This window comes from Lycorma delicatula, chromosome 8 (assembly GCF_047948215.1).
Source record: "Lycorma delicatula isolate Av1 chromosome 8, ASM4794821v1, whole genome shotgun sequence".
Taxonomy (NCBI): Eukaryota; Metazoa; Arthropoda; class Insecta; order Hemiptera; family Fulgoridae; genus Lycorma; species Lycorma delicatula.
In genome coordinates this window covers 68,856,668-68,870,693 of record NC_134462.1, presented here as the reverse complement: position 1 = coordinate 68,870,693, position 14,026 = coordinate 68,856,668, and the positions used below count along the sequence as shown (strand labels likewise).

At 31.1% G+C, this 14,026-nt stretch overlaps 1 protein-coding gene across 1 annotated transcript in view; it reads left to right on the top strand.

Annotated features, from left to right (window-relative positions):
* Positions 1 to 11,926, top strand: part of LOC142329351 (ADP,ATP carrier protein 1-like) — a 29,086-nt gene extending 17,160 nt beyond the window's left edge. The window contains exons 2-4 of the mRNA XM_075373851.1: positions 5,659 to 5,920; positions 8,350 to 8,584; positions 10,804 to 11,926. Coding sequence (XP_075229966.1) covers positions 5,659 to 5,920; positions 8,350 to 8,584; positions 10,804 to 11,046 — 740 coding nt within the window. The 3' untranslated portion in view covers positions 11,047 to 11,926. The remainder of the gene's footprint in view (positions 1 to 5,658; positions 5,921 to 8,349; positions 8,585 to 10,803) is intronic.
* Positions 11,927 to 14,026: the final 2,100 nt, after the last annotated feature.

Here is a 14,026-nt window from a genome sequence, read left to right as displayed (position 1 = left end):
CTTGATATGGGGAGGAGGTAAAAATATTTTTTGGGTTCAACTAAGAGCTCATGAAAAATATTTTTCCCGTTTGGAGTTAAGTTGTCTAGTTTCTTCTATTCCTTGGTAACATAATGTTTATCTTACATCGGCTGTTCCATTCACAAAGAAAAACCATGTACTTATAGCCTAACTGTGCATGCCTAACAAAATAGGTATAACTTTCAAATCACCATGTATGTTCCAGCTATGTTTATTATAATTTATTTTTTCAAAAAAGACATACGATATCACATCGTATGTCTTTCAAATTAATACCATAAGTGATTGGTATCGAAGGATATTTGTTACTGTTGTGTAGTAGTACCACTTTTAAACTATACTTGGACAAATTTATGAAAAGGCGCCAGTCCTCAGTTTTATGAACGTGTCCTAAGTGCAACATAAGCTTATCAGTATTTGTACAATAAACCAAATTATTTTCATCAATAATGTACTAAGAAAGTTCTTTTTGTTGGTTTCGAAAGCCCAAAATTTGTATTTTTTTAAAAGTAAATTCCAACCTTGCAGTCTTGATCCTAACAGTTCAGTTTGATTTTTTGTTAAATTTAAATTTCTTACAAAGTCATTTAATTTACGTTGTGATAAAAGATGTGGCTTATTGAAAGAAAATTCAAAATTGTTGTCTTCTTCAGTACTGCTTGATTCTTCATCGCTGCTTTCGAAACATACATTCACAAGTGGCCCAGGAACGGGGATAATTTCACTGTAAGGTACATGCCTGATTGCAGATTACAATGAAGGATATTTTACAGTACGTTAGGTTTTTTTAGGAATTCCAGATACTTGTTAAACAAAAACAGTCTGTTACATGATCATGATCCTTAGGTTCACGCCAGACCATAGGTACACCAAATGGCAAAGCCTTCAGTTTACCTTACAGCCATCCTTTTAAATATACAGAAGAATTAGTGCATACTGTAAATGATGTGGATGACCCACATCATTTACACAATTTTGAGGTATTATGACACTGCACTGTTAACAAACTTAAGACTGAATGAAATTAATTAAACTGCCAACAGCAACATCCTGACCCCTGTAGGAGAAGACACAATTCCTGAATCCAGTGCTTAATACATACTACATAGCTGTGTAGTTTGTATTTCTCAGCTACATGTTTCGATCTGCACAGACATGATTAAATCTTGTCCATGAAGGCTCACTGTTCAGTATTAGATATGAAGTCATATGTGCCAATGATATGATAGTATTGTTTATTTATAGCTTACAAATTATGTTAACAAAATGCAATGTAGGAGCTTAAAATGCTAACTATATGTTGAAAAATGAAAAAAAATCGTTCAATTATAATTTAAACATTTTTCAAAAAGGGTGGGCGACAGAAAGATTTTGAGTTATTTTTTCAGCATCTAAAACAGATTAAAATCATGTATCGCATGTTAGAAAACAAAAATTGTGTTCAGTATAAATTGTATCAGTTTTTTTTAGGGATTATAATTCACCATATAAGTTTGAAGTTTTGCATGGGAATATGAAATGGAACTTTTGTAATGTATAAAAATGCCATGCCAAACCGGGATTCAAACCTGGGAACCCCAGATGTAAGACTGAAACGCCACCGCTTTGCCATGGAGATTGGCAGTTGATAGATTTCAATTAATGAATGATTTGAATTAATGTCTTGATGGTGCCTTGTTAGTTCATAAGCATAGATGGCAATCGTGTTTTTGGTAGAAGTACTTTAAACACTTATCTTTATTTCACTTTAAAATACAAAAGTTTGTTTTGCAGAAATAATTCTTTGAATCTTTCATTAATAGGCAGCTAAAACTGTGTAAAAAGTAATGAGTATCTGTTCAGTGTTGCAGTTACAAATTGAAATGCCCCTCACATTAATTGCTGCTCTGTTATAACTTTTACTTGCCCCATTCTGTCACAATCGCTTAAAAATAAAATCCTAAGCCTACAGATGAAACAAACATTTTCGCCTGGTTGAATTTATTTTGTAAATTACTACAAACACTTCAGATTACAGTTTTCACTTATGATCATGCCAAGCCTGACAATTTATTCTAATCCAGCCTTTTCCACGTGAAAGGCAGAGACACGACTGTTGACATCATAAAACTAGCAACAATGATCGTTTATAAAGTTATAATCAATTTTATTGAACTAATGCATCAGTAAATCTGGTTACCATATCTTGTTACAAACATCATTTAACTCACTGCATATTCTGTTTCATGTAAATTTAAGTAAATTAATATTAATGGTGTTTATAAAATATTTTAATGTTGTATGACATAATTGCAAGAATTTGGACTAAAAGGGCATGCTTACACAGCATTAATCGCGCTACACCTATTAACAGGGAAAGATCCAGATCTGAAAATTGAATCTTATTTACTTAACTATTCATCTCCATTGATTATATTTATCTTATTTTAAGAACTATTAGTATTTCATTAAATAATGGCAGTTATCAGTTATAATAAAGATATTTAATAAAGCTTATTCAATTTTTATTTGAAATCACCATTTATTTAATTAGTCAGATAAAATAAGACCTTCATAATTCATGGCAACTTTTATTAATGCGTATTAATTGAACATTTGTCTCCATTGCAGGTGACAGGGATTTATTCAGTTTTTAAAATAGATTGTTCCAACCCATGATGATTTACCAAAAGTTTGAGTATTTAAAAACAATATTACTACATTTGTCTCTTACTCTTCAGCTAGTTTTTAAGAGAGTTGGAAAAATTATATACGTTTAACTTTTGTACTATTTTAAACTTGAATTTATATAGATTTAGTTGTTTCAACCATATAAAATTAGTAAACCCAATAAATATATATTTTTAATGTAGTGAATTCTAAATATATAATACTCCACTAAAGAGGTATTCATACTAACCTTGAATCCTAAGTAGCTTAGAGCAGTAGATAATAAGATAAAACAAAAATGTATTTCAGGATAAAAACAAAACTTTTTAATTACTAAGTGCTGTGGTAAAGTTACAGCTTAGATTACTTTTTTCTTTATATTGCATATCAGGATGAAAATAAAAACTTGAACCAGGAATTTACTTGTACTGCAAATAGAATCACCACCACTCATAAAAGGTTTGAGAATAAAGTTAGATTAACTTTGGTACTGATTGTAACAATGTTATGGACGATTGTCTTAGCTTTAGTTCATTGTTGATAGTGTTAAGTAGTATATTCTGTGTAATTTGTTTTATCCATTAGAAAAATAAATTTGTAATAAAAGCTTGAAAATTGATCCAATTTTATTACATAATTGTATTATGTGCAAGGGTTACAAACTGCTGTATATGTACATAACAAGATTGAGAGAATGTGTATATGAGAAAGGAGAATGAATTATAAAACTCAGATGAGACAATAAGCCAATGAAAGTTCAGAGGAAAGAAAGAAACTAAAAAGTCGAAGCAGTATGGATAACTGAATATTACAAACTGAAAACAGATTAAAAACAGGAGCATTGACTAAGGAATAATTTAATAAATAGAAACATTTATGCAGTAATATGAAATTAGGAGTTGGAACAAATGTTTTGTTGTATGAATGTGAAACATGGACACTAGGCATTTGTATTGGTGGGTGTGAAAAGATTTAAATGGATAAAGAGAAGAAAAATTAAGTAGTGACAAGTGTAAATGAAAAAAGATTATAGAAAAGCTAACTTGCAATGGCAGACATAACATGAGATGAAAATGTTATGTTTCATGAATTTCATCTCAATATGTTGAAGATTCCTTGTACATATAAAAAAAATAGGTTCCAGAAAAGTAAAAATTAAATTGTAGGTGACGTTCAGGTCACCTACAGGATATCTTAAAATTTTAGCTATGAGTGAGGTAGAGACTATACTATGCAAGGGATGTACATCTTTATAGAAGTTGTAACATCATGTTTATTTTATTTTTGTAAGTTATATATAATATTTTAATATATAGTATATTATTGGTTAATATCATATGTAGGTGGTACAGAGAAAAACGGGAAATTTTGAATTTGATGTAGAGGCCCTGTATTTGTACCATTAATGGGAGAACAGTGTTAAACTGTGAGCAGTAACAGACATTTAGTTGTAATGGTGTAGAGCGTGTAGTTGCCAAGGGTGTTTACCTACACGGTGATGGCTGCACAAAGTGTTCGGCGCTGCTTTGCGGTAAAGTTCAATCTTCATATGCATTCAAAATTTGGGTTTACAACTTTATAGATGGTTTGACTGAAAAAACCTAGCGAGTGTGTATTGTCTTGTATATATGCCAGAAAAATTGATGATGTGAAAGCTGTAGTTGTAAGCAGTCATCTTCATTTGGTGTGGAAAATTGCATGGTCATTGGAACTCTTACATCGGAGCGTGGAAAGAATACTTCATAACCTGAAATTTAATCCTTAACAAGATTCAAATTGTCCAAAAACTGAAACTTAATGTTTTATGTATTGCGTCTGCAATTTTGTGAAAGACTGTTGTCTTAAATCAATGAGTGGCAACTTTATTAAAAATCTTTGGGTGTCAGATAAGCCCATTTTTATTTAAGTGAATACATGAGAAAGCAGAATTTCTGTTACTGGGCACAAACAAACCCTGCTCAGCTTTACCATTATGTAGACATATTTTGCTCTTAGACTCCATTCTTTTTCAAATCTTGACCTTCAGCAAACTTGGCTTCAATAGGATGTAGCCACCTTACACACTGAGACATATTTTTGAGTATTGCATAATTCAAGGCCTGCTAACATCACTTGGCTGTCCCGGTCTCTAGACCTTTGTCTAAGACTTCTTTTTATGGGGACATCTGAAGAGCTTGTGTACCAGACTAGACAGATACATTGCCTGAATTGACTTGCAGAATGTATATTCAAAAATGGAAAGATAACAGCCTGATGTTTAAGTATTTTTAAGGAAATTCAAAAAATATATGCATTCCAAATGGTGTTTGATTTATTATTTATTTCACAGCACTTTTCAAATAGTGAATTTAATGGAACTGATCAGTAAGTTTTGTTATCCATTCAATTTTAAATTAACTATAGGAGAATGAAAAATGTTTTAAGAATATTTTTTTCTTTTGTTTTCCAAAGTATGTACCTTAACTGCTGCATAATGAGATTATGTAACCTGTACAACAGGTTAATGTTATGTCATGTGGACATAATTTCATTGAATATGAAATCATTCTCAAAATTTTTTGTGCTCTTCAAAATTTCTTTCTTCCATAAGGAAGAGAGAACTGTAATTGCCTTACAGTATATTTGGTATTTCAAACATTTTGCCACAGTTTTTATGTTTTTGGTCAGCGATTGAAGACTTCAGCATTCAGGTAGTCCCGAGAAATTTTTGAGGATTTGATACTAAAATTTCAATGCATAAAATGTGTATGAAAAGTTTTTTGTGTTGTGATAACTAAATTGTTGTTTTTCATAAATGTTTGGCACAAACACGTGATGCCACTCTTCCAGTTTATAATAGCAATTAAAATGGCAAGGCACATGCTACCAATTTTGTGCCCCTGTCTTCTCTGATGACGGCAGTGTACTGGTGAAATCTGGCTCGTTTCACAGTTTTATTAAGAAATCTCTTTATCAATTCAGTTAATATTTTTCTTTTCTTTCTTTCAGGAATTATAGACTGTTTCGTTCGTATTCCAAAAGAACAGGGCTTCTTAAGTTTTTGGCGTGGTAACATGGCCAATGTAATCAGATACTTTCCTACACAGGCATTGAATTTTGCTTTTAAAGATGTGTATAAGCAGATGTTCTTGGGTGGTGTTGACAAGAAAACTCAGTTTTGGCGGTACTTTGCTGGTAACTTGGCTTCTGGTGGTGCTGCTGGAGCAACATCACTTTGCTTTGTCTATCCTCTGGATTATGCTCGAACCAGGTATAAAATTAAAAAGTTGCATTTTTACAGACAAGTTTGTATTTATTTCATATCGGAATGTATGTATTCTATGTGGATTTTTTTTATGAAGTTATTTGTTACTGCTTGTCAAATGTACTGAATGTGTCTTATTGTTAAATTGCCTTTAATGTTTGCGATTAAATTGCTATTATTATAAGTTAGTCTTGTTGAATATAGTAGAATAACATTAAAAACCTGTTAGAACTGGATTTTCTATGTATGTGTCCGGTTTATTTAAACTCTGCATTGAAAATTGATGTGTGCTACATAACATTAGCATAAAGGATAATTTCTTTCTCATTCATATCGTATTCCCAGGCACACAAACCTTCTCTAGAGCTGAGCTAATGTGGTTAAAATCATCTTAAAAAAAAGATAAGTAGGAATGTGTGTTTTTGCGTTCCATTTTTCTGAATTTTTCCCTACTAGATTTTTTCATTTTCTATTGAACAATTTACGACAAAGAATACTACAACTGTCTTTAATCAGTTTAAAAAACTGATAAAAAGACAGTTGCAGTTATATTAAAAATAGAAGCAGTTTTTTTATCTAATTTTATGAAGTACTCTGCATAATATTTACTATTAAATGTCATTCTGGTTTAAATGAAAATTTTAAAGTTCTCATGGTACCATAAAAAATTCAAAAAATTGATTTTGATGTTTTTAGTTAAAAAATACATTGAATTTATAAGAAATAAATGTTGAAATGACTAAAAAAATTATTTGGTGCAAAAATAGACTTGTAAAAATTCCTTTTCAAGGAAGAAATATTTATTTTTTTCCTGTTTTTGATTGTATTTTTTATAATTTTTTCTTGGAGATTGAAGCAGCTCCATATGGCACTGAAAGAATACAAAAATTAAAATGTATAGGCCACATGCAAAAGAGAATGGGGTCCCGACTGAGGAAGTTATGTTCTGAAAATAAAAATGTTATATTATCAGATGGAAAAAAAAATTATAGCTAACTGTAAATTGTTACAGAAATAAACAACTTTAAATGTCATATTAAGTTAATGCTATTGGTCAAAATCTATCTAGTACAGATCAGATGAAGCGGACTGTTCAGGCCTTATACTTTCACTATACATCAACTTGCAAAAACCCAGCACACAACCTCTTCCTGGGGATCAACCTTTGTGGAAATATAGAAAAGCTGAAATACAAGGAAATCCATATTCACAAAAAACCATTAATCAAACCAGTATTCAAAAGTTTGGCTAATCTAGAGCTGTTGAGTAAAACATTGGTAAACTGACACAAAACTGTAACGAGGCGTTCAGCCATACCATGTGGATGCATATCCCTAAAACAGTTCTTTGGTCTGACAACTCTTGTTTGGAGGAGTGCAAAAGAAATGGTTGAACACGAACATATAGCAAATTTAACATGGGAAAGATTTATAATTTCCAAAATAAAAACTGAAAAGGAATTAGTTCTTTTGTTTATCAAGTGTCATGTTCAAAAAATATAGAATCATAAATTAGAAGTTGTGTTTCAGTCATACTGATGTGTTTACCTAAGCAAAAATATGTTTAACATCACTGTAAAAGAGCAAAATGTTTTTGTGGAATTTTGTGAATTTCTATGTAGATATTAAAGAAGAATAATTGTATGGCTAACAATTTGTTAAGAAGCTAAATGAATAAATTTGTAGAATGAAACTTAAAATGGGAATTTTTTTCCCCGTTTATTAAATGAATCCTCTCTGTAGTTAAATGCAAGCAGCAGGACTGAATGTTAAGGAAAAGTGGTGTTGTCAGCTACTATTCATACACAGGGTGATTAAGGAGAATGGAAAGTAATTTAAGATAGAAAGTGAAATATTTCACCTGGATATCAGTTCCCCAGTGAAATGTTGAAATTTCTGTAATCATTAAAATTTTTAAGGTGTTATATAATGGTTTCAAGTTTTTATAAAAACTTGAAAAATTGAATAAAACAGGTCCCAGAACTGTATCTTATGTAGTTTCCATGATATCAAAGGTAAAACAGACTTAATTACATCAATTTTCTGAGAATTAAGTTCTCTAAAAGTTTTAACAAAATTATTGTTCTTTAAGGCTTAGTGTTTCCATAGTTTTCATTTCTACATTGGATATCATGAAAACTAAGAGAGAAACAGTTCTGTGTAGACTTCTTGGGTCAAAAAATATAAGAAACCATCAAATTTTAGCCTTATTATACATAAAAAGTTCAGGTGAAGTCTTTCACTAGCCATGAACTCTTAAGTGTTTTCCAGGACATATGTTTGTTTGAACTTAAAGCTCTAGAACAAGTTCCCAAGTTATTTCACTTTCCTCTTGAATTGCCTTGTATTTATTTATTAGCTTAGGTTTAAACATGCTCACATAATATACATTAGAACATTGAAATTTGCTGAATTTTTTCTATTTTATGTTAATAGGTTAGCAGCTGATGTTGGTAAAGGAGCCAGTGAACGTGAATTTTCTGGTCTTGGTAACTGCCTCATGAAAACATTCAGATCTGATGGTCTTATTGGTCTCTACAGAGGATTTGCTGTATCCGTTCAAGGAATTATTATCTATCGTGCTGCATACTTTGGTTTCTTTGACACAGCTAAGGGAATGTTACCAGACCCTAAAAATACTCCATTCCTTGTTTCATGGGCCATCGCTCAGGTAAATATTAGTGATTCTTGCCAGGCTATACTTTGCTTTTTTTTTTAATTTTATATTTTTAAATTCTTATATAATTTTCAGTTGTAAGTATGGTAATTTGATAGAGAAATTTTCATAACAAGCTTAATTAAAAATTTGATAATTTGAATTTAAGCAAATTTCATTTTGCAAAAAGAAGCTTTGATTGGCTGGAAAATGATAAACAGTTAGGTTTGTAGTGTTTAAAGTACATAAGAATTATTTTAATACAGCCTTTTAATTAAGCCTATAGGTAAAATTATTTAATAATTAAAGCCTAAAGGTAAAAAATTTTATGTTAATTTCTTAAACTTTTGTGTTGTCTTGTATATTTATTACTTCATGCAGCAAAGTATCTGTAGTGTTTGTATATTAAGTAGGTTGATAACCTAGCTTTATTGCTTGTGTCTTGGGCCTCTTTTAAAGTAGGGAATAGGATTTCCCTGTACACTTTTTTCAATGTTTTCAGCGATTCAGTTAAGTGCTGTTGTGGTGGTTAACTTCAACCATTTGGAAATCATTAATGTTTGATAACTGCAGACTGGAGAGTTGAACTGTATTTTAGCCTTTCATTTTGATGTAGATTGTTAAATTCAAATTAAAAATGTTGTATGAAGTGTTCCCATCTTATGTGTTCCTTTGTTGTACATTTTCAATGGTTTTTCTTGGTTGCTACTGTTGATGGAGCCAGTTTAGTCATGGGCAAGTATTGACTGGATTAACTACCCTTCTCTAGCAGTTGAATAATAATAATTTTTTCCCCACTGAAGAAATTCTGTGCTGACCATCAATGAAGTAAGACTTGTACCACAACACACAGTTAAAATACAGCAAATAAAAACATCATAACCCAGAATAAACTTCTTTACATGGCACAGATATAACATGTAAATTATTTACAGTAGAGTACAGTTCTTACACATGACTTACAGGATTTTCCTGGTACAGTACTATAGAAATAGAGTATTCATTGCCTGTTCAACAAGCCCAATAAAGTTATTTTAAAAGAACAGAATAATTGTGTGCAACTGGTATTTACTCTTAGAATCTTCATCTTCAGTCGTTTGATGCAGCTCTCAAAGATTTTCTATCCAGTGTCAGTTCATTTCAAGGTACATTCTACATCCCTAATTAGGTTTACATATTCCAAATGTTTGTTGCCTGCACAATTTTCCCTTCTACCTGTTCCTCCGATATCAAAGTGACATTGGGGCATTATTCCCAGATGCCTTGATGTGGTGCATAAGTCTCTCTACTTTTAGCTATATTTTTCCAAATGCTTTTTTCTTTGTGAACTTGCCACTACACCTTTTCATTTATCACTTTATCCACCCATCTGATTAACATCTGTATTTCAAAAGCATCCAATCTTTTCTTCTCAGGTACTCTGATCATCCAAGTTTTACTTTGAATAAAGCTATATTCCAAACATGTACTTTAAAAATGTTTTCTTGATGTTAAAATAGGACGAGAATAGTCTTTTCTCATCCTATTTTGTACTTCATCCTATTCACAAAATTTAGTGCTTGGGAGTTGATAAATTAAAAATTCCCATTTTAATCTAAGGTACATTTTTCTTTTGTTGTAGCAAAAGTTCAGATACTTATTTTCATTATAGAGGAATTTTTATTACAGAGTGCTACAAACTATATTTACATTACATAAATAATATATTACTTATATATTACTAATATATATATATATATATAATATTACTATATATATATTACTACTTATATATATTACTAAGAAAAAGTTTTTTTATTTAAGAGTAAATAAAATGTTTTGTGTGAGAGGGGATTTGTTACTAATAATGCCTAGCAGCAAACATGTTAATGCTTTGATAAGAAGTAAGGTTGATTATGCAATGGTAGTTGGAATCTGTTGTCGGCTATCAAATGATACAAGTAACTGATATCTGTTTGGTAATTATCCATAAGTACTTTTTTCTCCTAGATGTAGCTTTCCCCCCCCCTCACCATTTAGGGTAGAAATTCATTAAGACTAATTCATCTGGAATATTGCTTACTGTTTCAGGTTTTAAGTAATGCTCTGTGAGAATTACGATCTCTTTACTTAATAAACCCAGATTTAGATAAGTTTTTCTGTTCCAATAGCAAAAACTATGGAGCACACCTACATAATTTTTAGACTTAATCAGAAAGTATTTGTAAAAAAGCTTTATTTTTATTTTTTTTCAGTTTGTTACAACATTTGCCGGTATTATGTCTTATCCATTTGATACTGTAAGACGACGAATGATGATGCAGTCAGGTCGACCAAAGGCAGAGCATGCCTACAAGAACACAATGGACTGCTGGGTCAAAGTAGCTAAACAGGAAGGTATTGGGGCATTCTTTAAAGGAGCATTCTCTAATGTCCTTAGAGGAACTGGTGGAGCGCTTGTGCTTGTCTTCTATGATGAACTTAAGCGCCTCTTGTAGAAAATTAAATTAATGAGTAATATTTAAAAAAGAAGAAAAGAATAATATATCACGTTAATAGTGTACATAGAGTGGTGCAGCAGGCCTGCTCTGTTATAAACAATATTTTTCGGCTTTATATGTTGCCATTAAAAATAATGGCAACCTATTAGTTGAATATATTTTACTGAACGAATATTTACCATTAAAAAATCCATTAAAAGTTTTTTTCTGTTGACATTTTAAAAAGTTTTGTAAACATACATTTTGGACTAAAGACACAGGTTTTTTTTCAGTTTTAAATATATCATGACTTGCTGTGAATTATTAAAATACGTAAATTGTGTACATTCAAATAATTCATTCCTTTAAATGTATGTCTGACATTCCAAAATTAATAAAACACGATTGTGTTTTGTATTTTTTTTTTTTTTTAATAAAGATTTTATTTATTTGTATATTTATATAAATAAAGATATGTAAGTATTTTTCATTATTTTCTTAATAGGTACAGTAACATTCTCAGATTAGTTATTTAATTTTCAAATTAAAATGTATTAATAGTTTTAAACTGTATTATCATTCCATTAACTTGTTCGCGTTACATAATTCCATTTTATTTTTACTGTATATTTTTTTAATGCTTTGATTTTCCATATTAAAGCATTTTAGGTTAAATATTATAAAAATGATAGTTTTTTACATGGTGTTTTTTTCTATGACCGATATAATTAATGAACAACTGTTAATTTGTGGTAAAAAAACCTTATATTGGTCAGAAAAAGTATTATTAACGGATAATTTTTTTTATGAGAGTAGTTGCATGGTTGTTAAAAAGAAAAAACTTGTACACTCTGTCGAAAGAAATAAGTGTTAAGAGAAATAAATTTAATGTTGAACACGTTGAAAGTTTTATTTTCCTTTGCCTGATTTGGTTCAATTATATACCTGAATGAATATTTAATTTAGAGAATTTATAATAAAACTTGACTTTTGTGTCATGTCATTTCATAAACAAATCACGCATAGATCTAAAAAAAATATGCTGGTAAAAATAACCCTTTGCGGTTGAAGGGTCATTTAAGTAAGATCCTCTCAGGTCGAACAACCAGCACTGCTGACCATTAATGTTTTTGACTCTGATAGCTAGTGTTTTAAGTCTTCGTACCATATCTGTTTAGTGGTGAAACCTTGTAGAAGAATACTGAATTATATGTCTGTGTTTGAAAGGTTTGCAGCATTGATTAATGTCTGGTACAGTTATCTTCTACTTCTTAGTGTGGTACCATGTGGTCTAGCTGTGTTTATAAATTTATTATAAAATGGATGAATCGCACATATTTCTTGAGAAGGCTGATGAAATAAGAAATGAATTTCACTATAAAGAAATTATTTAATACTGAAAAACCTATAAACAAATAAGTTAAGAAAATTAGACAAGAATTTGTAAAGCAATAGGTGGGGCAAGTGAGAAAAGAAACCTTACCATCAAATAAGGAAGAAGAAAAGAGACTTAATGGACAACTGCACATAGTGTATTGCATGGAAGACAGAAAAACTAAAGACTGTGTGGTATTGCAGGTGACTGCAGTGGTAGAGGATTTTTTTTGCAAAACTTCAATCTCAGCCAGGACTTTGTGCAGGTATAATAATATATATGCTCCCTCCGTGTTTCTTCAAATCGTTTTGATTGTTATTGACCCTGTACCTTTTGAAATACGAGGTACAAATATTAAATGTTGCATTGCACAATTCACAAACATCATCATACAAGGTAACTATCACCAAAGCCCTTGATCATTAAAAGTTCCTTTTCATGTTCACTTGTTTCTTTTTTTTGCCTTCAGTCATTTTATTCATTTCTCGTGCTGGTTGTTTCATTATACATGCTAATAATTTGTTTTACATATTCCAAACATTGCCTGTCTGCATAATTTTTCCATTCTATCTGTCCCTTCAATATCAAAGCGACTATTCCAGGATCCCTGAAGATATATGACCTATAAGTCTCTCTTCTTTTAACTATATTTTTCCAAATGCTTCTTTCTTTATTAATTTGCTCCGACATCTCTTCATTTGTCAATTTATCTACCCATCTGATTTTTAATATTCTTCTATAGCACCACATTTCAAAATCTAATCGTTAGATTACTCAGATCGTTCCAAGTTTCACTTCCATATAAATCATCCACATCAACTGTGATTGTATCACAGTGGAGCTCCTCGTCCGAGAGCTTCTAGTAGTCCTTGGTCCTCTAACTAGAATACATAATAGGTTGCTCTTCGCCGGCCATTTCCCGCGTGTTGGAAACGTGGAGACATGGTGTTGTTGTTTAAAGGTGGTGACAAGGATCCTACTGATAGTTCTTCTTACTGTCCACTAACGCTCTTGCCCATGATTGGCAAGGTGTTTGACAAGGTCCTGTATTTGCGTATTAATGTTAGATTGGCCACTGATCATTTGCTAATTTTTTTTTTGTCTTCAGTCATTTGACTGGTTTGATGCAGCTCTCCAAGATTCCCTATCTAGTGCTAGTCGTTTCATTTCAGTATACCCTCTACATCCTACATCCCTAACAATTTGTTTTACATATTCCAAACGTGGCCTGCCTACACAATTTTTCCCTTCTACCTGTCCTTCCAATATTAAAGCGACTATTCCAGGATGCCTTAGTATGTGGTCTATAAGTCTGTCTCTTAGTTTAACTATATTTTTCCAAATGCTTCTTTCTTCATCTATTTGCCGCAATACCTCTTCATTTGTCACTTTATCCACCCATCTGATTTTTAACATTCTCCTATAGCACCACATTTCAAAAGCTTCTAATCTTTTCTGCTCAGATACTCCAATTGTCCAAGTTTCACTTCCATATAAAGCGACACTCCAAACACATACTTAAAAAAAGGTTTTTCTGGCGTTAAAATTAATTTTTGATTAAAGTAATTTATATTTCTGACTGAAAGCTCATTTTGCCTGTGCTACTCTGCATTTTATATCACT